At 36.0% G+C, this 26,768-nt stretch overlaps 1 protein-coding gene across 1 annotated transcript; it reads left to right on the top strand.

Moving 5' to 3' along the window:
* Positions 1 to 25,923, top strand: LOC309406719 (protein FRA10AC1 homolog; the record flags this gene model as incomplete). Its single annotated transcript, XM_082002027.1, has 14 exons — positions 1 to 33; positions 4,390 to 4,466; positions 6,468 to 6,560; positions 6,644 to 6,689; positions 8,373 to 8,449; positions 9,122 to 9,205; positions 9,696 to 9,780; positions 15,744 to 15,789; positions 20,179 to 20,292; positions 21,311 to 21,353; positions 22,834 to 22,958; positions 23,579 to 23,617; positions 24,914 to 24,998; positions 25,446 to 25,923. The coding sequence occupies 14 exons, from the start codon at positions 1 to 3 to the stop codon at positions 25,486 to 25,488; spliced, it is 990 nt and encodes a 329-aa protein (XP_081858153.1). The 3' UTR covers positions 25,489 to 25,923.
* Between the last annotated feature and the right edge of the window lie 845 nt (positions 25,924 to 26,768).

The following is a 26,768-nucleotide window of genomic DNA, read 5'->3' on the forward strand; positions in this document are numbered from 1 at the left end:
ATGGTGCCCAACCAGCTGCGCCTCTCCGCAGCCGTGAGTGGGGCCCAGGAGGGAGGGACGGAGGGAGGGGGCCCGGCAAGGGCGGGCGGCGGCGCAGCAGACAGGCCTCGGCGGAGGCCGCGGCCTCCATCGCGGTGGGGGTGGGGCCGGTGGAGGGGCCCGGCTGTGCCCCTGCGTCGAAAGGGCCGAGCCGCCCACCCTGTGCGGCGAGCGGGCAGCCGGCGGGCAGTGACCTGTGCCGCGGCCTGTGCCCGGCGGGCGCCCGAGGGCCGCACCGCCGGCGGTGGGACGGGTCTGGTGGGCCGCGCAGCAGGCCGGGGCAGGGCTGGGCGGCTTTCGGGGCATGAGGACGGCTTCGGAAATCGTGTCGGACCCACACGGGCTGGTTTTCCGTGGAGCCCCACAAAGCTCTAATCCGCACTGTCGTGGTCTGTTGTTACTCGTGCTTCTTCTTTCATAGTTTTAGAGCTTTAATAAAGGGGCAGTATCTTGTGGCTGTCTTTTCTCTTTGTTAGGGCTGTTCACTGTATGGTATATGGAAATACTCTTCGTAGTTGATTTTACCAGCAAGCTAATTGTACTTACTCTCAGGTTTTTTCGGGAGTTTAGACAACTTCAAGGTGGGAAGAGCATTTTGCAGTGAAGTATGCTGACGCCCCCCATGGCACCCTTTTTCCAGCCAGGATGCCTCCTCACGCCCCGTTCTAGATCCCATGCTCCCTTCAGACCCTCCCACAGTAATTTGTACCAAAATGAGTACTCGGGTTTGTTTTGGGCCACATCCAGGCTGTGAGCAGATATGAGCAGAGACCTGTGTGCTGGGCAGATAAAGGGAGGGATGGGAATGACGCTTGCGAGGGGAGTAAGATTAGGGCTGAGGTGAGGAGCCACAAGTTGGGATTTTGTGTGTAAGATTGTTTTGCCTTTTTTTTAAACTGTATTTTTCTGTTCAGCTGCATGTCAGGAGTCAACACGAACTATGATGTGTCCATTTCAATAGTGTGCGTTTATCCTAGTGGAGAGTGTTAAAGGAGGTTCCTTTTCTGGGTGCAAATACCTCCTGTAAATGCAGTGCTGAGGAGTCCGCTGTGTCCGGTATTGACATCAACAGTTGGCAGCTCTGTCTGCCATCAGTTGCATCCAGTGTTTGTATGCTTACTGTGTTTGGGTTGCTGGTTTTTAGGAGCCCTAAGTTAGTGGGCTTGGTTCTGTCTCCAATTGCTTTGCTGTTATTTCATCCAAGATGTTGGGATTACTTAAATGCCAGTGATTTAAACGTATCCCAAAGCGTATTGGTACTTGTTTTAGTTTTGTGGTTTCAGGGTTTTTTTGTTGTTTGGGGAAAAAAGTTCAAAGCTGGTGCAACAAACAAAACACACCGTACCATTTAAGTTATGTAGCTTTCAAGTTCATGTTTTGATAAAATGTTTGGTATTTACCTTGCTAACTTACTGAAAGCATTCTGAGTTTATGTCAAATTCGGTCAAAGCAAAGATTACATTAAAGGGTTTATCAAATAGTGAAAGTAGTTATTTTAAGTTTTCTTGATGATTTTGCATGTCCATGTCTACCTATGCCTCTTAAAATCTACTAGCTTCAGCATAAAGCTTTGGTATCTGCCCTTTCTTTACTACAGTTAAATATTAAATATATTTTCCTTGTCTGGGATTGTTGTTTGGCATCTTCTGTGCAGAATGGGAGAAATCAGCCTTGAGGTTTCGCAACAGTAGGCAGATGTCTGTTTACACTGTCCTTCCAAAGCAGAAAGACTTACTTATGGATGAGATTCTTTGATGGAGTTCATTTTTATGTTTTACCTAAAAGTCAGGTTATCTTGGTATCATCCTAAGGCATCAGTAGTCAGTAATTGTTCAGTGCTGGACCCCAACATTGCCATCCAGCACTGCTGGAGCTGCTGATGTCAAACCCAACTTTGATACAGTACCTGTTCATCCTGCTGTTGCCTTCCAAGAAGGATTGACGGAGAAGTATCAGGACATCAGTCGTGAGTTGTTTTTTTTTTCACCCTGAATTTATTTTTGAGCAGCTGTAGTGATTCAGAGCAATGGTTGAAGCTGTGAAGAGTTCTCCTGTTGGAAGAGCACCCTCTCAGAACTCAGTCCTTAGCCATGCCTGCCCTTATATTCACAGTCACAGCTTTCCAAAAGGTGGTTGTCAACATCTGAGAGACCTACAGTATGACTCTGTTGGAGAAGCTTTTCTTGCAATTTTTTTTTTATTATTTGATTGATTCCTGGAATCAGTTGGGAGCTGATTACCAAGTATGTCTACTTCTTTCCTGGGGCCCATCATTAAAGGGAAACCACTTTGGGAAAATCTCCTTTTATTTGAACTTTTCTCTTCTTGCAACGTGAGACAGCATCTGTCTCATGTTGACTTTCATGCACATTGTGTTGGCTTGGACTTTCTCCCCTTTCGAGTGTGAAGGAAACCCTCAGTGTTCATCTGGGAAGCGTGACTTTTGCTTTTTAAAACATTCCTGGATTACCATGATATTTTTAAAATTTAGAGGCCAAGTATGAATATATGTGCTGCACACTGATAATGTATTCAGCCTTTTTTAGAGACAACGTAAGCTTCATTAATAAAAGTAGTGACAGGCTTGCTGTTAGAACCACCTCAGCTAGGAGACCTATATCTGAACTGTGGATTGTCGTGGAACTGTGCTGTGAGGGCTTCGCGCCATTGCTGCTCTTTTGCCAGTGCATGAGGCCCACTTACACCAGACACTGCAGACATCATGCTGCACTTTTTTTTGGTAACTGATCATTTTTGTGAATTTATTGGGAAATAGAAAACATAAAGGCAAATTAGAAAGTTCTGATTTGCTTTTGTTCAAATATATATGTATATAAGAGAGCTATGTCTTCTTCAGAAGGGTTCAAGCTATTAAAGGAAGGAAAAAAGATACGGTTTGTTGTTATTATTAATAAAAATATTTTTCTAAAAATCAGTCTTTGACCATCAGTGTGAAGAGACAGTGTCTTACATACTCTGCATGATGCAGAGTTGTTGATGTCAGTGGAGGATAGGGTTGACTCTCCAGCATGGCATTTCTGGGAGACATTTGCATCCAGAGAAGGCACGTCATCAAAATCATCCTGAAAAGATTTTGCTTTTTTTCAGATTTGTTTTTCTCAGGTTTTCGTTTGAGGAGGAATATGATTGTAGGTAATGTAGGATTCAACAATGCTGAATCAAATGCACTGATTTTCTAACCCAGTTTCTTTTCTCATCCATAGTCTGAAATACCAAGATACTTAGGAAGTATGTGTCGATCCTTTCCCCAGACAGATGTGTAATAAGCATCCCTCTTGTTTTTTCCTCAGTCGTGTAAATGTTGCAGTTGTGTAAATGCTTTTTTGGTGTCAGTGCCCGTTTACGCAGCTCCTAGCTCTGACTGTTCTCTTCCTGTGCTACCCCTCCACCTGGCTGGTGTAGCTAGTTGGGGGACTCTGGATGAATGCTTAGGAAACTTATCTGGGTTAAAATGATCTCTTTTGGATAGGATCATTTGTAACTCGGGTGAGTTGTTTGATCTGGTTCATGTGTAGTTTCACAACAGTAACTAAGCAACTGTCAGGAAGGTACCGGAGTAGCAGCGAGGGAAAGGAGATGGGCTCTACTTAAGCCATTACTTCTGCTGAAATTGGACATGTAACTGTGCCTTGAAAAATGGAGGTAATATATCTAGGCATCAGTCAATGCTTGATCATTTGATAGCATTAACATATGGGATATTTTGGTTTTCTTAGTCCCAAAGTATATGGAAAAAAAGATTTCATTTCATAGTAGGAATGTTTTGCTGATTAGATGGTACATTTTTGCAGGTGTATTGTTATTTTGTATTTTAGTTATCATTTCAATCAGCTTTTCAGCTACCAGGATCTACTGATCGAAAACGCTGTACCACAGCCCAAGAAACTCCTGTTCTTATCTTTGTTTGTAATGTGGGCACATCAGTTGCTGTCTTCCGGCCCTCTGAAAGAGGGGCTCCTGGGGAAAATACTCATTGTTTTCTTATATAAGGGAGACTGTTTGAAAGTAAAGACTAAAGATGTTTATCATTCTTTTGGTTATCTTTATCTATGTGAAGATTAAATATGGGAAACTCTGCATACAGATTATTTCTAAAGTGATCTTTTGACAGACTGACGATGTCTTTCTTTGCCCTGTGTTATTTGGAATATACTCTGCATTGGCTGTTGAATTTGGTTGGGTTTAGACACATGTGAGAATTTGCACTTTCTCACTTGCTGTCTGTCTTTCCCCATTTTATTTATGCATGATGGACAATACTGATTTCTAGTTATACCATGTCCATATTACATTAGCAGGTATATTCACTGTGTTGTGTATTATTTTCAGGCACGTGGCCATGGAGGCTATGATTCTGATTTTAGTGATGAGGAGAATGGAGAGAAGTCTGTGCAAAAGACTAAAAGGTAATGTAGTACAGAATTAACGCTTTGTATTATGTATTTTGTGCAAATGGCCTGTTACTGTGTATAGAAAATTATGCCGTGGTATATAAAGTCTGGCGTTGAAATGGTTTTTGAAAAATCAATCTCTCCGATTCCTGCATCTCCTCATGTCAAGCTTGCCAATGCATGTTGTCTCATGGGGCAGCTGATGAAGATCCATTCTGCCATGTCCATCTGGTGTCTATATGCCCCTCAGATCTCGGAGCAGAGTGTTTCATTTTTCCAAGCATTAGTATCAACTGTTGGGGTTTGGCTGCGCTCTTCACTTGACTGTGATCCATCAGGACACGTGGAACTGCTAAGAGAGCAAGGCAAAAAAGCCAAGTGGCAGCAGGCTTTGTAGATATAAAACACCTGCTTGGAGGAAGTGAAGAACTGATGCTGCTTGTTTATTATTTAATTTGTGAAGAGACCTGGGAATTGGTGAATTGTGTTGTACTCAGTCCTTGAAATGTAACTACGCATCTCTTATTTGAGATCACCTTTGCCAGTTCTTTCAGTGGTTCGCACAATTAGTGACCTTGAATTTTGTAGTCTGATCTCACTATATTATTAAGATTTTAATTTATTGTTGTATTTAATTTGCTTTGGCACCATAGTCCTTCAGTGCTTTCTGCACCATACTGAACATTTTGCCTAGGTTGTACATATATTTTTTTTACATTTTCCTGTCTCTTTCTTGCTCTGTTATTGGACTTCATTTAAGAAGGCTTTCTGGAAACTTTCCTAGGGCTCTTGCATATTTTCCTTGGTAGTAAAATTGAAGGAACGGGATTTGTAGTGTCTGACTGCATTCTGGGAAAAAAAATCGTGTTTTAATCATTGGAATAATAGCAGGCATTGTGCTGTTCCATTTATTTTATAAATATAGCTGTTCTTCATTAAAACAGTGACTGGTTTTGTTTAGTTTTCGTTTTCTTTTAAAGACCATTACACATTATGCCATTCCCTTTCCTAGGTGGAATATTAGCTAACCGTCAGGAGCCTTTTAAAAATACCATCATTACTCTTGTTCTGGCACACTACTGCTGATTCCCAGTGGGGCTCTAATGTGGGTTCACTGTATGTGTATATATCCTTTTCTTGCTCTATGATGATATTTATTTTCACTTTAAGGAAAATAGTAGTCTTAATTTTTTTCCATATTGCTGTTTTATGGAGTTTTCTTATGGGAATTTTGTGCCTACAGATCCTTTTGAGCAAACAATGCGCTTAGTTTCTGGAGTCTTACATTCCATAGCTTGAAATATAAATTCCCTGGCTTGCCTTTTACAGGTTTCTGACTTCTTTTTGCCAGCTGGTAATTATGGAAAAATCTTTTCCTCCCCTCTATTGAGGAATGAAACTACCTTTTGCTAGCTAAAGTGCGTCAGTTTATATTTGACTTTCTATTACTTTGTTGAATTCTGAAAGTATTTTTAGCTGCCCACTGACAAGTATGGTTCACAACACAGTACTTAAGTTTTAAATTAGTGATTCTTGTGATTACATGAAAAGAGGCAGAACTGTTTAATGGGGTATTGAGACATTAGCATGAAAGGATGAGATAGGGTTACTAGCAGTCACTCTCATTCAGCGAACATACTGTCCTTCCTGTTCCTACTTGGCTGTGTAGCTGATATTTATAGAGGACTTTAAATGTAGAGTGAAACTGAGGAATCTTCAGGGTTTTTCCATTGTGATTCTATAGTGATAGTATTGATAAAAATAAATATTACAAATTGCTGTATTAAGCAATTTTCTTTAAATGCTAACTGTAAGTGAATGCCTTTCTGAATTTGTTCTGCGAATGAAGTAAAGTCTAAGCTGACATTGGTTCTGAAGTTTGGTTTTACTCATGTAGAAACTAGCAATGTAACAGTTTTTGTTATTCAAGTTAGTGCAAAGTTTAGCATATGGAAATTCTATTGCTTATGAAAAGTTCTCGACTAACTTTTCTTCCTTTTTCCCCCCTACCTTTAGTACAAAGGAAGATGGCCTTCTGATAAAGCCATTCCAAAAACCAAAACAAAGCAGTGTGGCTCACAGACGATTTGCAGCTGAAGAATGGGATAGGTATCTTTTATCTATTGCTTTTGTGAGGCATTTTTCCCTTAATATAAAGATAGCTTTCACTAAAAAGTATTTGTTATTAACAGGGAAGAAGCAAAAAAAAGAAGATTTCACTTGATGGCGATGGATGCCGTATCCTTCCATTTAATTTTTCTTCAGGTTTGAAGATGGGGCACAGGTTATCCATTATGGTGAAATATTGGGATTTCTCAGTTATCACAGCAGTTGACAGTGCAGCACTGGATACTGAGTCATTCTTCAAATTAGCTTCTTTTTGTTGCTGAAATGTCTCTGAGAATGCCTCTACTCATATTCTTCCTATATGCTCATTTGTCCTGTTTGGGACTAAATTATTATACATTGAATTTTATTTCGACTGGCAGGAAGACACTCTAATCTTTCAGTTGAGTTATATAGAACTTAATTCTATATAAGGCTACTATTATCTGCGGACACATACATTTCTACTGGAAATTTTAAGAATGTATTAGTTAATTCAAAAGTCTATTCAAAACAGCCTTATCTCCCATAATATCTTCTACAGACACTCTAATATTCTGTTTAATATCATGTGTAGTTTTATTTTATTTTTAATCTCTTAATCATATTTCACGTGTAATTTGTAATTATTTTTAGAACTACTACTTTATTTATATTACTATCTTTCTCTTTTTATTTAGTTTTAACCTGGGGCAGTCATCACATGCTTTGAGTGAGTGTATCTGAAATACCATCAGTTCATAGCCGTTCTTCAACAGTAACAGTTAATAAATAGGAAAGTAAAGACCAATTAAATATTGAAAGACGTACTTAAATCTGGAAACTCAAGTAAACAGAAAGTAACTTCTTCTAACCTGCTCAGAATTTGACCAGGCACTACATAAACTATCTTAAGCATGTAAAGGGGACATATCTTATACAGTCCCACTGACATTGTAGACTGTCATTAGCCACAGAAAAGCCAATCTGTTCTGGAATGACTACAAAATGCATTGTGTAGAGACTTTTACGAGTTTCTGCTAATGTTTTTGAGTAACCTTTACTGTTACGCAATTTTAACTCTTAGTAACTCAAATGGCAGCACAAAATAGTATATTGAGTTAAATGTGTTTAATTATGCCAGTTAGGTAATTACATATTTTTGCTCAAATTATCGGTGAATCACAGAATCGTTAAGGATGGAAAAGACCTTTAAGAACATCAAGTCCAACCATCAACCCAACACCACCATGCCCGCTAAACCATGCTCTGGTACAAAATGTGTTTCAAATTGTCTCAGAGGCCAAAGTGTTCTAAAAAAAGCATTACATAATTTCCCATGATTTTCATCTCCAAACTAAAGCAGATAACTTTCATTTGTATGTTGATGCTAAAATGTAATAAATTGTTTGATTTTAGTAGCCAGGCTACTTTTATAATGCAAAAATACAAACCTGTTTTAAACCAAAACTGCAGTACTGGGAAGCTGTCTAAATTATAGCTGAAAAATTGAACCCAGTTTCAATGTATATGCTTAGAGAGCATCTTTGATAAAGGAAGACAATTTTATAAAGGTCTGGCAGCTGGATGAGGTTTTAAAGATGAAATTGCCTTGAATTCCTGTATTTGGAAAGTAGCTTTTATGAGAAGTTATTAAGTAAAAATTGCTAATTAATTCTTTCCTTTCTGGAAATAAATGACCTAGTTTTTGGAAACAAACTTCTTTCTGTTAAGTATATAAAAAGTTTCTTATTTTTCTTTTTTTTTTTTTAGTTTTAAACTATGGTAAAATAAAAGAAGATTAGTTCTGAAACAATCCTTAATTGCTTTATTCAGTATGAAAGGCATAAGAAGTTTGTGAATGACTACATTTTATATTATGGTGGCAAAATAGAGGATTTCCGACGTTCTGGGTAAGAACCATTAGCAATCTTTCCCCTCATGCCCCAAGGCTCCCCTGTTATGTAAAGCTGTTAAATATGTATTATAGGTTGGGAGTAGCGGGGTGGAGGGGGTGGCTAAGTATCAAATTACTAATTCTTTTGGTCACATATAGTAACTACAGTCATTGTAAATATCCAAAACACAGAATTGCTTTGTTTCATTTTGCGCCATTATTTTTATATAAGAACTTTACCATGAGCTGAGTTATTCTTGTTTTGTTATGTAAAAGGAAAGATGACAGGTGAGCATTGAGGGTACATTGAAAAATATGCAGCAGTACATTCAAAATATCAGTCTGAAGTACTTCTGAAATGTGCAGAATTGCTATCCATTGTCCAGAATAATGATAACTTTTAGAGCTATCTCTAACTGCCTTCTAACATTACTGTCTTCAATAAAAAGTATTTTCAGACAGGACCAAGTCATCCACAGTTTCAGTGGCCATTTTCCACTGAGGATTTTTCATTTGGGAAAAGGTATGCCAGGGAATACATTTTTTGATAGTCTTATTCCATAGCAATATATTCCTTTATGCTGTGAGGTGGAGATCACAACTGTGAAATACTGTTGTTTACCAAATTATTATTTGACTGACTTTTCATTTCAATGTTACATTGTACTAAAAAAATGTCTTTTTATAGAGCAAATGACAAGACGGATCTTGATGTTATTAGAGAAAACCATAGATTCCTGTGGAACGAAGACGATGAAGTAGACATGAATTGGTACCTGGAACTATTACAGAACATGTTATTTTTAGATCACTTGTACTAATTTGTGCTGTCCCCTACTAATTAAGAATTACTGTGCATACATAGTGATCATTCTTGGATCTTCAATGCATTTAAAAATGAAAGACCTTTAAGGAGGTCTTTCATATTGTAATATTGCTTGATGGCAAAATGAACTGATGACAGAAAGAACTAAGAAATATTTGTGCATTCTCTGAGATCGAAATGACTGTTCTGAAAACTCTGAAGGAAGCATGGTTTGAAAAAAATACAGTTTAAATTTTGCCGCAGATACATTTTAGATGTATTTTTTCAGTTTTATGGAAATTACCCCGTAGCTCAATGAGTGTATTTCTGTTGCGTTTCTAGCTCTGCAACTTGTGTTCTTCAGATGAAACATGTCTTTGTCTTCCTAATGTCATTACAATTTAAAATGAATTGTATCTTGTTCTATATTTAATAAAAAATAATGCCTTTTTTATAGGGAGAAGAGGCTTGCAAAGAAGTATTATGATAAATTGTTCAAAGAATACTGTATAGCAGATCTCAGCAGATACAAAGAGAATAAGGTACATTTCATTACTGTAAATCATCTTGGTCTTAAAGTATGTCCTTTTTTAAAAATTGCGTTATGAGTGTGGATATGGTGTGAAACCAGAATGTTAGTACCACTTCCCTAGAAAGAGTTGTGAGAACTTGTCAAGTTATTTAATAAGCAGCAGCAGTTTGAATCCAAGCATTGTCACTGCCCCAAAAATGTGCTTCTGTGGGAACAGGAGCATGTCTGTCAGATGGTGTTTTATGAAGAGGTACATTGTGTGTAAGAAAGGCAGAAAATGCAGAGAGCTTAAGTAGAGAAGGCTAGAGAGGTTTGCCTCAAGAGAAGCACTAGATGAAGCCTAAAAAAACCCTGGAATGTTACTGTTAAAAAAAAAAAGTCTAAAAAGAGAATTTTGTGCTTGAATGCTGGCAGGAACAATTTTGGAATGTATGTTCTAAAGCAGCGTCTTTTGCTGGTTGTTCTTTTCTGTTTATGGAAACAGGATTTGTACATTTGTTGTAAATAAATAGAATTTGTTAAGAGAAACAGCCAAATTCCAGCACCAGTTTTTCTTTTAACCAGAACAGCCTTTTTCGCTTCGAAGTTTTTGACTGACTAACCTCTTAGTCAAAAAGAATACGTGAGTTTTCTATTGTGAATTTGCAAACAGTGTTGCTGAACTCAGATGTGTCTTAGTGTTGTTAGTACATAGTAACAACCCAGCCCTCCAAACAGTGTCTATATAATGTTGAGACACTTTATAGTTTGAGACTATTTACAGTATTGAAAATTACATTCGCTGGTAGGTATTTGCGAGGACCGGGCTTAAACTGTAATATGAGGCAGAAAAGATGACTGTGTTCTAAAGAAAATTTAACAGAAAAATGCAAAAATTAGATGAAAATTAACAAAAAGTAAAATGCTGATGATGTCTTACTTCCCTTTTTGAGTATATCTGATTTTATTTTCCTATAGCTGTTTCATATCCCCCAATCTCTGCCCGCCCCCCCAACTGATTTTCCCTTGAGCATGCTTACAGAATTTGTTTCTTTTGCTACTGCGCCAAGTTTCCATATGTTTGCTATCTTTTGTGGGAAACTATTCTGCCCCAGTTTCCTTTTTTTTTCTTTTGTGTGTGTTGTGTGAACAGTGTTTCCCTGTTTCATATGTGGCTGTCCTAACTTTGAGGTCACTCTGAATTCCTATTTATGCTCCTAAGTCATTACCTATATTTTTGGAATTGCTATGTCAGCATCACTCTGCTGTATCATGTAATTTGTTCTCTTAGGTTATGCTTTCTGTTCTCAAATATGTTCTGACCATGTGAGAGTCCTTTCTTATAAATTCTTAGAAAAATAGGAAAAACAAGATTTTTCTCAATTATTGATTTATCCTTGCCCATGTTTGGTACAGAAGGATGTCAAAGCAGGTTTTTTTTTCTTGGAAGTCAGAAATAGGCTGCTGATCAGTTCCCATTCACACCAACGGAATGCAGTCTGTGCTTTCAGATTTTTCCTGCCTTGATTCTTTTTCTGCATTTCCAGAAACTGGAAGTTGGATAGCTTTGGCCCTCGTGCCTTCTCTTTTACAGTGCTGTTGCTATCAGAAGTGCCGGGTGGGTAACAAGCTTCTCAGCTGTCCAGCCTTTTGTATGATAGTTGTTGATGCTTTACATGGCAATGCTTCATCTTGATACAAGAAAGATATTTTTTACAGTAAGAACACTTACTCGCTGGAACAACCTCCCCAGTGACATGGTAGAGTCCCCATCATTGCAGGTTTTCAGGATGCGCTTGTATAAAGCACTAGCTAATGTCATCCAGGCTCCCTTTCCCAGGAAACGTTGGACCCGAGGATCTTTTGAGGTCCCTTCCAACCTGGGCTGTTCTGTGATCCTATGATTCTGTATCCTGCTAGGTGGTGTCAGAATAAAGTTGGAGGTCAGTTTTTTGTGATTTTTTTAATATGTGTGTATATCTATATATCTATATATATCTATAAAATTATATAAAAAAATAGATTGAGAGTTGCACATACATATTCATCTGTCTTTTCACAACTGTAATTGTTTTGCTACTAGCCAAAATCTTCTAGCCAGCTGATTCTTCTGAAGACCTCTGCATAAAGATTGTAGCTCAGATCTCCTTTAGAACTTTTCTTCTGAGAAAAAGCACTGTTTTCTTAAGTACTGGATAATGATAGGAACCAGTGTCATGGTAGGGGCTCTCTTGAGGTCTGAAAAATAAGCAGAGCACCTTGTCAAAGACTGAAGCTCAAAAGAAAACAGTAAGAAGCCCCAAGACATACGAAACCCCAAAGCCACAGCTGCAATCCAGTTGCTGGTTCAGACTGTTCACATACGCGCATGCATGCACACGTACACACACACAGATGGGGACTCTCCTGGTCCCATAGCAGACCCCTCTGTGCTCTCATCCTTAGAGATACACATGTGCTTTCACACCCAACTGGGCAGTGGAGACCTATTCACTCTCCTTGCTCTCAGGCCACTTCACGTAGCTGATGGCTAGTCTGGCTTGATCTTCACTGGTGCTCACGCACTCACTTGCACACCTGCACTCATCTCGGTTGCTGGCACCACACACATGGGACCCTGTGACACATAGTCCCACTTCTCTAGCATAGTTAGGACATACAATCTTTTCTTTCTCTTTTAATGAGAAATGACAAGGTGACTTTCTAGTGTGAGGCTACTTAGAGACACTGGAAGAGTGTGGTCTGACAGCTCTTGCTTGTGGTGTGTCTGTTACTCCTTATATTTTCCCTAGATGATAATTTTTTAGGTCAAGGTTGTCTTTGAACCTCAGTGCATCTTGTCTGCAAGCTCTGAGGCTGATAAATGACTGTCTGTATTGTCAGATAGTTTAGTTCCATTGTCTGTTTTGCAATGCAGTAAGGGAGAGTGCTCTGCATGTAAGTTTTACTTTGATATGCATTGGACTAGAAATGTTCTCTTCTCTTTGTTGTCTTATTTTCCTAGAAAGTTTCTTATTTGCTGTCTCTCTGCTTCGTTCTGTTGCTTAACAGATTGGAAATGTCTCCTGTTTGCTAAGAAATGAAATCTGTCTGACACCTGGTCATTAAACATTTTATTCTTTTGGTTTTGTTTTCAGCTAATTTTCAGATTTCTAGGCCAACTTGTCTTCCACTTGGTAATGTTAATATGTTCACTTTTGCCATTGTTTTTCAGCATGGAAGGCTTTTCTGTGAAAATAAAAATATTTAAAATATCTATGGTATTTTTCTACAGTGTTGTCTAAATTCATACATTTCTCTTTTTCTGAAAGGTGACTGTGGACATGTTAGTTGTTGATGTAGCCAATCCATATTACACAAGCAGTCCATATTTAATTTGGAAATTTAGTTGTTTATGGCTACTAAACAGTCTTTCACATTTTAAAAACTATGATTTTTTATTAAGTTAGACATTTGATACTCTTGTAAAGCATCTGTTTTGGAGATCACAGAATCATTAAGGTTGGAAAAGACCTTTAAGATCATCAAGTCCAACCACCAACCCAACACCACCATGCCCACTAAACCATATCTGGAGTTGTTCTATTTGGTCTTGGTCTACCTTGTAGAAATAGCTCATTTAGGATCTTGGTGAACTCATTTAACAAAGATGAGGCAGAATAAATGCTGTCTGCTGATGATGCTTTTGCATTCCTTAATATTTCAGGCTGACTATTCAAGAATCTACCCGAATTTTTAATTTTCCTATGTAGTTTAATCTGTTCCTAGTATTTTAGCTTAGTTAGAGGAATTTAATTGTATTTACTTCTTATTTTATTGTTTCTTCTTAACCTTGGTCACTCTGTGCCATCTTCCACTAGTTGGTGGAAGAATGATTGGCAAATATGAATGTGAATGAGCGCAACTTTTGTCCTAGGTATACTACAGGTAGTTCTGGTTCCTCCTTTCTTTTATTTTGCTTGTTTGTCTTGATATCATTGCAGAAATACTCTGCAAGGATATAATCTCATTTATATCTTATTGAATCAAGTTTGGACTATGAGGAAAAATTTGTATAAAAGTCTACTTCAGTGGCAGAAGTGAGCATGGATAGCTCGGTGATTGGCGAAGTAGCGAATGGATTATAAAAAAGCAAACATATAGATAAGGTTGAATTGTTTTTTACTCTTTCTTGCCAGCAGCACACATGCAAAATTGGTACCAAAATGCTGTTGACATTTAGTCGTAAACTTGCAGTATTTTTCAATTGTATCACAAGCTTTTCAGAATTAGAATATTCTGTAAAACAGCAAATACCCTTTAAAAGAGCAAAAACAATTACCATCACTCTTTATATCAGCTGGTTTCCATCAGGAATTCTACATTTACAGATGTATTTTACATTCTGTTTTCACTGAACTGTTTGGCACAGTTCTCGCTTTTTACAATTGATTAATTTTGTTTGCCTGAAGCATGAGTGGTATAATGGTGCCTGAGACCATACTGCAGATTTGTAGAGTAGGCCAAGCACAACCTGATCCAGCCTTAGATGACTCAAACTGTCATCAGACACAGCAGGATAGAACCTAATCTTCTCCTGTGATTTTTTTACCAGTGAAACCAGTAGGTGTGAAAACATTGTTTATGTTGGAATACCAATTTGAAAATTAGTGGACTGATTTGAAGAGGGAAATATTTTACTGTTGTACAAATTTTTAGTTTTCCTGGACATCAGCTATGTAATATATTGGCTTGGGAAAAATCAGTGACGACAAAACATTTGGGTACTGATGTGTTTCTGCTCATTTTTTTCAGCTTTGTTATTAAGGTGCAAAGCATTTATATGAGAGTATGGCACATTCTTAAGAGCTAAAACTTTTGTTTCCCTCTTTTTTCTGATGTTCTTTGAACCATATGCCACTTAATGCATGAGAGCTCCATATTGTTGCCCTTCAGGTAAAGAATTATTATGGTTTATTAAAAAAATCAACAACATGAAAGGCCACACACAGCAATAGATCCTGTACTTTGGTACAGTGTTTAAAATTAGATTTAAAAGATTGAAAATCAATCCAGTATATTACATAATTTATGCCACTGCATCTGCAAAATGCCCATGTTTGTAGGTTCAGTTTATGAGTGCACCAAGAGAAGTTTCATATTCCAAAGGATGCTTGGAACTCAGGTGCCAGGGATGGTTTTTGCAGCCATTTTTGTAACTCTCTGATTTTGTAACCGTTCTTCCCCCTCTTCCCTCCTCATCTGTTAACATGAAGTGCAGAGTCTTCAGTGCTTTGCCTACAGAGCAGCAATTTTATCTTGTTGTCATCCTGTGTTCATGAATTTTAAATGAAAATACAAAATAGCTCTTTTTGGAGAAGCTGTATGCCTCTGAGGTTTATCCCCTCTTTCTACTTGTTAGGGAAAATAAAATTGTTTTTTCCCAGGGTGTTCTCACTCCCTTCCATCTTTGACCTTTTCACTAGACTGCCATTTTGAGAGGATGAAGCGGAGTCTACTGGAAGACAAAAACAGTAAATGTGTTCTCTTCATGTGAAGTTTCTAGGCAATGTAAAGAGAAATAGAACTCAGTTGTTCAGGTTTTTTTGTCTTAGTCTTTAGGATGTGAGAGGTGATCCACTGATGTGTGCTAATAGGATTTTTCAGTATTCCAGTGGTCTTCTCAGTTTTTAGTGTGGACAAAATTGCAATGAAGTATCTAGTAAAGTCAGTCTATCCTACTATTCTGTTCTTCTGCCTGCGATGAAGCCTTTTAGAAAGTTGCTGTTCAGTCCTGAACAGCATCTACTGGACTCTGAATTGCGTGCATAAATTGGAATACTTCTGACAAGCAGAGGCAGAGAGATACTTTTAATTAACAGAGAAAGAAATTAAATTTACTAACCAGAATGGAACGGCTGAACCACATGCAGGACATCAATCAAGTAAAATTAGTCTTTACATTACTGAAGACGTTGACTAGTCACAATTTAATTTTGGTTCTTATCTCAACAGTTTGGATTTAGATGGCGACACGAGCAGGAAGTAATTTCAGGAAAAGGTAATGCTGTCCTTCATTTTATATTATGTTTCTCCTTGGTTGATGCTTTTCTTGCTGCTTTTTGACATTGTTTTGTTAGACAGTATTTGACAATACCAGTAACTTTATCAGATAATAATAGACAATAAATTGACCTGACTTCTAACTTTGCTGTTTTATGCCACATAGCTCTAGAGTGCATGCTAATCTGCATAAATTAAAATTAAGAGAACATATGTATTTTTTTTCTTCAAGGTCAAATTTGTAATGAACACCAACACAATGCATTTGATAAGGTAGAATTTCGTGGATGTTTTTTAGCTGCTTTTCTCCAGTAGTTCTATGTTACCTCATTAGTCGTTAATACATTTAATTGAAGTGTCTCAATATTTTTCCTCACGAAAACAGTTTCTCCAACACTGTTTTGCAAAATGTTAACTTTTAAGTTAGAAGCTCCATGTGTGTTGTCTGTTTTAGGCTAAACTGGTTTTGAAAACTCCAGTGGGAATCAGTGGGAATGGTTGTCACGTCTCCCACTCCTGTTTCTAAACCAGTACCTTATTCTAGCAGCTTCTGTATGTGAGGTCTTACCGATGTGTTACTGGGACTTTGCACAGTGGTCCCCATTCCATGGCCTAGGGGCATGGACTTTTTCAAGTAGCTGAACAAGCAAGAAAATGATGTGAATGTATTGCTGTTCCTGTGGGTAGATCTTCACACGTGTGTATGGTTTTCAGAAGTCATGCATGGACACGCAAGAAAATTGCATGGAGTGATACTGTTGATCAGAAAAGTTCTGTAAACGGTCTATTACAATATATTACAAGAAGTTAAAAATACATTTGTTTTTTTAAAAAAATTATATTTCACAAAGAGGAAGTGTGAACATTAATGGTGGGGTTTTTTAAGCTATAAAGATTACAGCTCCTGAAGGTATTTGTAGTCATATGTTGCATTCAGCACTACAGACTATATTAGCAGATAGTTACATTTAATATAGTTCTATGCTTTATCGAATGCTTTAAGAAGTTAATTAAAATTAAATGAGAAATGAGTAATTTATGAACAATTATGTTCCAGGGGAAAAAACAATTGAAAGCTGCATTGTACTTTTAATATCTGGTACTCCATATTTAAAAATGTGGGGGAATGAAGAATTACATGTTTTAAGCTTTTCTATGAAATCCTGATGGAAAGCATACCATTGGAACATAAGCATTGAGAAATAGTATCTTCCACCACTAAGGGGCGCAAGAATTCAACCTTATCTCGTGTATTAGACGCTCTTTTCAAGTGCAGTTTCAAATGATCATTTAAAAAAAAGGTTGACTCTTTAACGCCTTTCTTTTGCTATACATATATCAGCAATATAACTTGCTTTAATTAAATGTAATAAAGCATTAATACCTACCTGTCTGATAATTCACATTAAAAAAGGGAACATAGGAATGCGTTACATTTGGTTGCTTTCTTTTTGATGTCTGTCTTTATAATGTCATGGAGAGAAGAGGGGTTAGGATGAGTGAAAGGAGAGGTATCACTTATATTACTAATTGTAAATGCCAGATTATTTCTTTTTCTTCTTTTTCTTTCCCACTCCCATCTTTTGCCTTAGGTGTTTTGAAAGGAGGTCATATTGGAGACTGCTGTTGTAGCGCCTTAAATTTAAAATGTAACCTTAATGGTGGTTAATGGTGTAATACATCACCAGTTTCAATAAATGGTTCCATAAAATGGTCATTTTCTTAATTAAAACATTAAGCTAAGGTAGAAACTCTACTTTAAATTTTATAAATCAGTGAATAGTAGGCACATGAGTGAGTTTGTCTGAAAATAAATCCTTAAAATGAAAAGCTTTTAAGCTCTTTAAAAATATGTATCTGACATTCCTTCCCAAGTACTTTTTCTCTGCTTTCAAAGCCTGAATAGTAAGATACGGCATAAAATTCTAAAATAAAAGGTATTTTAGGCAAAAGGCAGTAGTGGTACAAGTTTTCTGTAGGAAAATCGGTAACAAGGTCACTGGGTAGAGGTGAAATAGGACTTTTTCAGCAATATGCAGAAAGAGCAAAGTTGAACATGTGGATATATCTGCTGTTTTCTAATTATTTGCAGCTAAATAGTAAAATACTCAAACCAGATATATCATTTGGCAAAATAGGGTTTCATACCTGCAAATTGATCTAATCTCCATTTTTTCACTATTTCATTGAACTAATGTTTAACTTTTAGTGTAGTAGTGCTTTCTTAGCCTATTTCATATATGTATAAATACATATGTAATACGCTTTACCTTATTTAAACAGATACTCTTTCAAACCTGTTTCCCTTTATTTTTTTCCCAGTATTCGTCCGTGGAAAATAGGCAGGGTATCAATACCTGTATAGTGCACCGTGTATCCATCTCCATCTGGTACATCTGAATTCTGATCAAAATGCATTAAAATCGGTCTTTTGGCTTTCTAGATTTCCTTAGTATATTTAATTTTTAGTACTTCATTTAGCTTGTATTTTCCACCTATTCTGCACTTCTGCAACAAGCAGAAGGTGCTAATAGTTTTTGAAAGCACGCATTTAACAGCCAGATTATAAGAGTTAGAATTCTGAACATGAAGGCAGTAACTTCCCTGCAGCTCATGGCAAGGTGACAAAACTTCAGATGGAAATGGAATTTTGGACATACATTTTTCTTGCTGATAAAATTAGGTAACTGTCCACTCAGCACACTGGTTTGTGTGTCTTCCTTTCTTGGACGTCCTAACTGTGGGAAAAGTCATGTTTCAAGTACTGAATAATCTGGTCCATAGTTGCCTTTGATTTGGGTTCTCCATATACACAGCGGGGATTATAGTGATCTCTTACTTTGCAAAAATATGTTTTTTTTAATGCTTTTATGACATTCAGATATACTAGAGTGATAAATACTGCTGAAGAAGACTTCAGGAAGAGTGGAATATGTGTTGTAGGGATTGCAGTGTATAGGGAGGGTAAGAGAAGCCTGGCTGTTTATATGTATGACATGGGGCAGAGATATACTAAAAAAAACCCCACCATGATTTCAAATATTTAGATCATCATAAATGCAAGTAAATGTGTCAGGGAATAGAATTATGGTGGTTTACACAGTCAAGTTCTGGTTTACCTACGAATTCATTGCTTGCCTTAGCAATCTGAAGATATTGTTCTATGTTTTTATGAACGTACCCAGTTTCACGTCCAAAACGTAGAATATCCAAGATGGATTTTACATCCTGTAAAGAGCAGCTAACCATAAATAAAACTGATGTATCTGTCTTTTCTCTCTGCCCATTTCTCTGGGTTTGTTTTGGGATTTTTTTTTTTCCAGAAGATGTGAAGTAAACAGAGTCTGGTTAAGTTCCAAAAAGCTTTGTATAGTCTAAATTCACCTTGTAGATTTTTACTTTTTTATAACTGATACAAATTGTTCCTGATGACACAGGGATAACCATAACTTATGTAGGAATAAACATATTTAAATGTATATTAAGTTTTTTTTTAATGTGAGTCCTGGGGGTTTTTTGGTTCAAGTGTTAGCATTGCAAGTGGTTTTACATTGCAGAACTGAAGTATGTGAGGACACTGCCAATCCATTAGTTAGCAGCTTAAGCAGAATGTTCTGAGGTTAATCATTAACGAACAGTCCTGCTTGTGAGCCTATTAATACACATCCTTACTGCCAACTCTGCATACAAATCAGTCTTATGCAAAGGGAATATATGTATCTTTATTACTGCAATATTTGGAATGCAGTGGTGTAAACAACATTGATTACATGCAAATTGTTTTTAGATTAGTGTTTTATTTAACTTAATAAACCCAAGGAAGCTTTTAAAGCTGCCATATCGTTTCTCTTAGAATTGGATTTCCTTTTCTTAAAAAAAAGGTGAAGTGTTTATGGAACGTCACTAGCATACAAATTGTATGTCCAGTGTATCAGGTAAACTAGTAAGGTTAAGAACATGGGCATCTTAATTTTGTACATACATGGTACTATGAAAAGTTTGCTGTCATTAAAGGTGTATGTCTGACTTCCACCTGCTAAGTAAGTAATCATTTAGGATATGGAATGTATCCTAGTGACATTAATTTCTTCAGAATTCAGTATTAGGCTTATTATTTCCTAACGTGCCTTCATCTATACATCGTGAAATACAGTTCAAGTTATGTTCTTTCTTTGCAAATATGCAATATTAGACAAGTATGATTGATTGCTTTGTCATTAACTGTTAATTGTTTCCTTAATCTAGATGTTGCTTTTAGATTTCTGCTTCTTTCTTTGAAAGAAGTGGAGAACAAAAAGCAAAAACTGAGCAAAACTGGACATAATGACACCAAACCTATGTTTGTTAATCATTGAACCATGGTTTGCTGTTTTTGACCTCTTCAAAGGTCAGTTTTCTTGTGGAAATAAGCGCTGTGATGAGGAAGAAGACCTGAAGAGCTGGGAGGTGAATTTTGGTTACGTTGAACACGGTGAAAAGAGGAATGCACTTGTGAAATTGAGTAAGTCAGCCCTTCAAGGATATGTACACTTAAAGGAAGACAAATATCTTGTGCTTTAAAAGCTATCGAGTGAGACCCAGTGATAATGATACTAGTTCATGCAAAATGGAAAATGCTGAAAACGAGATAATTTTGTTAATTAATTACAGGTAGTATGGTGGTCTTGATTTAGAGAAAAGGGCTATTATCGTTATGTATGACAAAGTTGTTACAGGTTGAGAACTTCATGCTATATAATTGGTGGTGTCATAAAATCAGAATAACTGATAAGAAGCTGTTTTGTATACAAGCACATCTGATTTTAACAGACAATACCGCATTGCAAAGAGAGTTTAATCATTGTCATTGCTTAATCAATTACATGGCTTAGGCATCCTTAGGGCTTTGGACCAGACAACTTCTTGCACACCTTCAGCTCTACTAATTTTATTGTTAATACATATGTTTTCTTCCAAAAATTATAACTTTAATTAAACCAATTCCTTTTCCATTCTTGTCTCTTGAGTGGGATTTTCTTATTCAATATTGTATATTTTTTGATATGTTTGTCAGATAATTAAACTTACCACGGTTTACACAGTTACTTTGTGTAAAACAAGCTAATGGTGTTTTTAATGTTGTACAGAAGACACTTCATGAGGCAGCACTTGGCCTCTTGCAGAGCTTTAAGACATTTACGAGTCTTCTGTGTAATTGTAGAAGAATTTGATATGTCCACAAAGATCTATAAAATGGGATATCTCTATGTGATAAGCACTGATACTTTTTTATGAAGAGTTGCCAGTGCTAAGCCTGTGATTTTTCTCCAGGTTTACTAAAATCTGGGTTTGTTCTGAAGACTTTCATCATGCTATTTTTCTCAGCCCTGGCTGCAATTACATTGCAATATTTGATTTGAAGCAAAAGCTACTGAAATGGGAAGATAGTGTTCTCTGTAGCTTTATATATGTATTAATAAGTCTTGTCAAATACGCTTATCAAATACATGGCTCTAACATTCTCATTCTCTCTTTTTCAGGACTATGTCCAGAATGTTCCTACAAACTAAACTTTCATCACCGGTAATGAAATACTTTGAAAATATGGGGGCTGAATTATTGATAGATTACAGTTACAATGAACAACAAATAAGGGGAAAACTTCAGCTAGATGACTAGGAACTTCATTTATGCTGAAATAGATTCTGTTCTGGAGTTCTTGTAATGTCACTGGCTTGACACTGTTGAGAGTTAGATTTGGTTGTGCTAATGAAAGTACAGAACCCCTCAAAATGGGAGAATCCCATCCCCACTCCCACGAAAGTTTCTTTTGCTTAATTTCAGCCCAGTGATTATTTTTCTTTTCTGAAAGCAAAACACTGTCTTTTTTATTTTCCCTCTTGCTGTGTTTAAAAGCTGGAATGGTTTTCCTTTACTTAAAAATAGTGGGTTTATGTGTGAGTCAGGTGACTGTGCTTTGAAATTTTGAATTTGAGTATTTGTTCTTCTTTGAGAATCACTTATTAATAGGAGAGAAAAATAGTGAATTTTGAACCTATAAAATGTGTGCATTAAGATTTGCTTTGTTTTTTATTGTTATCTATAATCTTACTGAATTGCACAACTATTAATACTCAGTTTTTATGATTTTCTGCACCTTGATGTGGTATTAACTTAGTTGCACTGCTCAGTAATTAAGCCATACAATTATCTGAAAAGCATGTGAAACGGAAAGCATTGAGCTAGGAAACAGTGATTTCTTTTTTAAAGTAACACAAATCAAAGGTGTGTCTAGATAGATATATCCAAAGTAGTTAATCCATTTAAAAAGTTAATTCATATTCAGTTTCATTAAAGCACCGTGTAGGCACATATGAAGAAGGAGAGTTAACTGAGACTAGTTTGATTTGTCGTGCTGCTTTTTGGAACAAAAATAGTAAAACCACTTGAATTCAGAATAAACATGGTCAAACATTTACTCTTTGTCAACTGCGGAGTAATACTTTGAAATAATTTTACTGACTTCTTTGTGCAAAGAAGCAGGAGAAAGTTAGCCTATATTCATACAATAAGCCCATATAAGTAATGCTGACAATAAAATACACAGGTTGTTGGTCTGCAGCATGTTCTTAGGCTTGAGATTCTTCTACCTCAGGTTTTGTCACTCTCAAATATGAAAATATATTTAAAAACCTGTATTAACTGTGTTTTTCTCATTACATATATTCAAAATTGTTTGCTAAAAGAAAAAATAAGATTTTAATATAAATAAGAATTTGGCAGAAAATTATTTTCTGTATTTACTCTTTGCTTGCCAATTCACTGTTTCTGTTGCCTGCATCAGTGTCATTTTAGCAGCTTTTGCACTTCCTGTCCTTTGTTTCCAGCTATAGAGCTCTAGTGTTTCTATAGCACTTTTCATTTTAACTAAATTGATTTTTTTAGTTTAACTAGTGATAGGTTTCAGAAAAAATGACAACTGTTTCAGTGAATTAAATACCTAAGATTTACTGTTGCTTGAGGAGTATATATAATAGAGAAGGTGTACATTCATTTTTTGAAGGAGGAAAGAAGTCAAAGCACGCAAGAAAAGAAGCACAGCTGTACAAAACTCTAAAGAGCCAAAAATTAAGAAGACAAAATTATCTTGTTCAGCAAAAAACAAGTCCAAAAAGAAGACCCATAAAGGTAAATTTAAATTTTAAACCTTCAGTTTTGAAAATATTCAAATATGCTGGTTGAAAGTTAGTTTTGCTCTAGCTACATATATGTAGCTATAGATACATAACTATGTATAAATGTAGATCTGTAACTTTCTTGACTAACACAGATAGTCAAAGAGGTAAATTTCTTAGGTAAAAATTCCTAGGTGCAAAAAAAAGATAAATTTGGAGGGAAAAAAAAAAACTAATTTCTTACATTTCACAGAGAGGAAGAGCCTTTTGAAAAATAAGCATTGCAAGGAAAATTTGTCCAAGAATTGGACATTGCATACCAGAAAGATTTGTGAAGTATTTAATTGCTTGAGGCTTTGCAGTTGAAAGCCTTTTGGAAATGTTAGATAACCTTTTTACACCACAGATCTCAGGATAACGTATTTAAGGTCAAACCGGTGATCTTTGAACTCATGCAAAAAAAAAATCTTTTTACTTCAGTGTTTGCTTGCATTCTTTGAATGTATGATGTGTGTGTGCCTGTGCACATGTTTATGTGTACTATATTGTGATAGAAATATCCTTGTAAGCCATTTAAGATAACAGATAAAACCAAGATAAGCTTACTATTTTTTAAATGCTTTTTCTTTCCAGATCAGATTTCTTCAGAAGATTCAGATAATTCTGATAAAGGTAAAGTATTTTAATATCTTCTGCATTTTAAGTCTTTGTAATAAGTTGTATTATTTCATACTCATTTGTCATTGGTCTTAGTTTCATTCACTGGCAGTTGTATTTTATAAGATGATTAGAATGCTGTATGAAAACAAGCAGATATAAGAAATAATATATTTTTTAAATATTTTTTTAAAAAAATATATTTATTTACAAATTCCTGGAAAAAACTCTAAGGAATTTTAAGAAGGAAATCTTCTAAGTTTAAGGAATGAAAATGTAGGCATGTAACATAATGGAAATAATCAGAAAAATGAGAGGTAAAGTTGTTCCAGAAAAGAGTAAAGGGTGCAAAAAATAGGTACATTGTTAATAATGGCAGGGGTCTGGGTATGCAAATATGCGCTGTGTAATGTGTGCTGTGTAAAGAAAGTACTTTTCTGATAGAAATAACTACTGCAGTTCCTTTCAGGGAATGATACTAGTATGTACTCTACTCAAAAAGTGTAATAGTTTTTAAATAAATCCTAGGCTTTAACCAAAGTCTTTTCCAGCTACCACCTGTAGTACCTCAGAGCCCTACTTGCTGTGGGTGGATGCATTCAGAGCCGCAGTGACTCCTTAGGCACTGGTTGTCTCTGTATCCTGGTCATAACACTAATTCTTGCTCTAGACTGGCTAGAAGGGACTGAGTGTTTTTACTGATTGCTCTGCTGTGCTATACATTTTTAGGAATGTCCTCAGTACCTACATTTTCCCAGCTAGATCCAGGAAGACCTAAAGCAGTTTTCTCATGACTCAGACCTTGCCGAAAGTCTCTGTTTTGTCAGGAAAGCTCTTTTGGAAGATTGTTGGGGGTTTTTAAGTCAGGGCATATTTCTGATAACAAGACTTTTTGTTTTTCACTCCTGCTGTATACTTACATGAAACAGTTATGTAGTAACGCATATTTTCTGACAATTTCACTGATACCTTACAATTGATAAAAAGTGTCATAAAGTAGAAGTAAAGTAATTGATTCATTTACTATCATGAGGTGAAACTGCATTGTAATTCGGGGTTTATGATTATAAACCCTTAATTTTAGGAACAAATGTTTGGCAAAAATGTTGGCTAATGATATATAAGAGTGTTTTTGGTGCTGTATTGAAAAACATTGGAAAATGTTTTTATTTTCATTTTATGCAAAGTAAACTGTTCTTTTCATTCTCATAGTTACAATTAAACATTGTTCCTAGCAATATTCTATCTAAATTTTAAAAATTATAAAATATTTTAAAATCAATTTCATACGCACTTTAAATTTTTTAACAGATTCAGATGATAACGATGCACAAGATGGTCCTTCAGATGCTGACTTTTGGAAAGGTCCTCTACCAGAAGCAGATGAAAAATCACGGTTAGTTTGATCTAGTGAACTTGTAGCCAGTAAAACATACAGTCCATTCAGAACTGCAAAGGCAGAGATTTTTCCTGAGTGCTTTAATGACTATTCTGACATTTAAAATTATGTCAAATCTCCATCCATGTAGTGAACCTAAGAATGTAGTTTTAAAGAGATGTACACAACACTGGAGGAGAATCTTTTGTCAAGCCACTACCATACCACTGCTGTCTTACCCTGTACCGTACCATTAATTATCTTAGAAGTAAATCCTAACTCACTGCTGTTGCACAGATAGGGAGATTTGAAGGGTATTGGAATGTAGTGAATAAGTCAAAATTATCTATACTGGCTACAAATTCTAATCAGAAGTCTGCTAAATCTTTTTCATACAAAGATTATCTCCTAGGTACAGATCCAAAGCAGAACTTTCTTTTACTTTTTTTTTTGTTGTTGTTGCAGGGAGGAGGAGTTTGATGAGTATTTTCAAGACTTGTTTCTCTGAAACTTGAAAGTGATGTAGGCTGATTTTCTTCATGAATTGTCAAGATGGAAGTCTGGAAATCCAGTCATAATTAGGGACCAGAGACCTCTTTCTGCCAGCACACCTTTTCTACAGTCACTCATATGGACCATTTGGGTAGATTCTTTGTAGAAGCTTCAGGTCTAAAAATACTTTTTCTCGTGTTAGGCTGTATACTCATGAAATAAGAGAAACATTTTTTTCAGTTCAGTGCAAAAGATACATGGCACCCAAACTTAAAAGTGGGAAGGATGTAAACAAACAAGAATATTGTTTCATGACATTACATTATAGAAGTTGGCTGGTTTTTATTTTATCCCAAACTTCAGTTATTGACAGATTTTTGTAAAGGAGCATTTTTGGAAGATTCCGTCATTAGTTTAAAGCCATACACTTTAATATATTCATATTTTTAATTTATTAAACAAGAGTTAATAGCCTTAAATTTATTGGCCATGTAGACTTTAATATTCAGGTATTAGTCTCTGTAAGTATTTTTAAATGCTATTGGAGAAGTTCAGTTTTTATCAAATATGTATTTTGCTTAAGTAAGCCATATCTGAAATGTCTCCCCTACTCCTTAAAAAGGTTCACTTCATTATGACTTTGTTTTAAATTTTAGTTATAATATGATATGACTGATAATTCCACTTAGAAATTGGTTGTTGACATTTTTGATGTAAAAAATAAAGCGTGTGGCTTTCTGCTGCAGATGTACATGTGACTTTTGTGTTATGTATGGTTTCTGATCTCCTTACCATAGATTGAATGTTAATCCTTCTTTAAAGTGTAATCTTAAATATACAAGTAAAGGGTGTATATTGCTTGAGAAACTTACTGGATTCATCTTCCTCTTTAAGTTGCAACACAACTTTAAACATTCTTTATTTTATTTTTTGAAAGAAACAGTCTGCACATGCATAGTTACAGTGGGTATTTTTTTGTCAAATGAAAATTACTTTGGATATAAAGGACAAACTTTTTTTGCATTAAATGTTCATGTTAATCTGAGGAAAGTTAATGTTGTATAAAATATATTTTTTATAAGTACTTCTCGCTGTAGATCTATTTATAGAAAGTATTTATAAAAAGTATTTCATGTGGAAAATATAACAGCAAAGATGGTTGCAGTGTATTTGTGAACATTTTACACTCACATGAATAAGCTGAGAACTCTATTTACAAGTATTACTTAACATAATTACATTTTAGACAGTTTATACTTACATAATATTTGACAGTACAAGGACATATTCAGTGTG

This window comes from Phaethon aethereus (genome assembly GCF_964289735.1).
Source record: "Phaethon aethereus genome assembly, chromosome: 7".
In the NCBI taxonomy this organism is placed as follows: Eukaryota; Metazoa; Chordata; class Aves; order Phaethontiformes; family Phaethontidae; genus Phaethon; species Phaethon aethereus.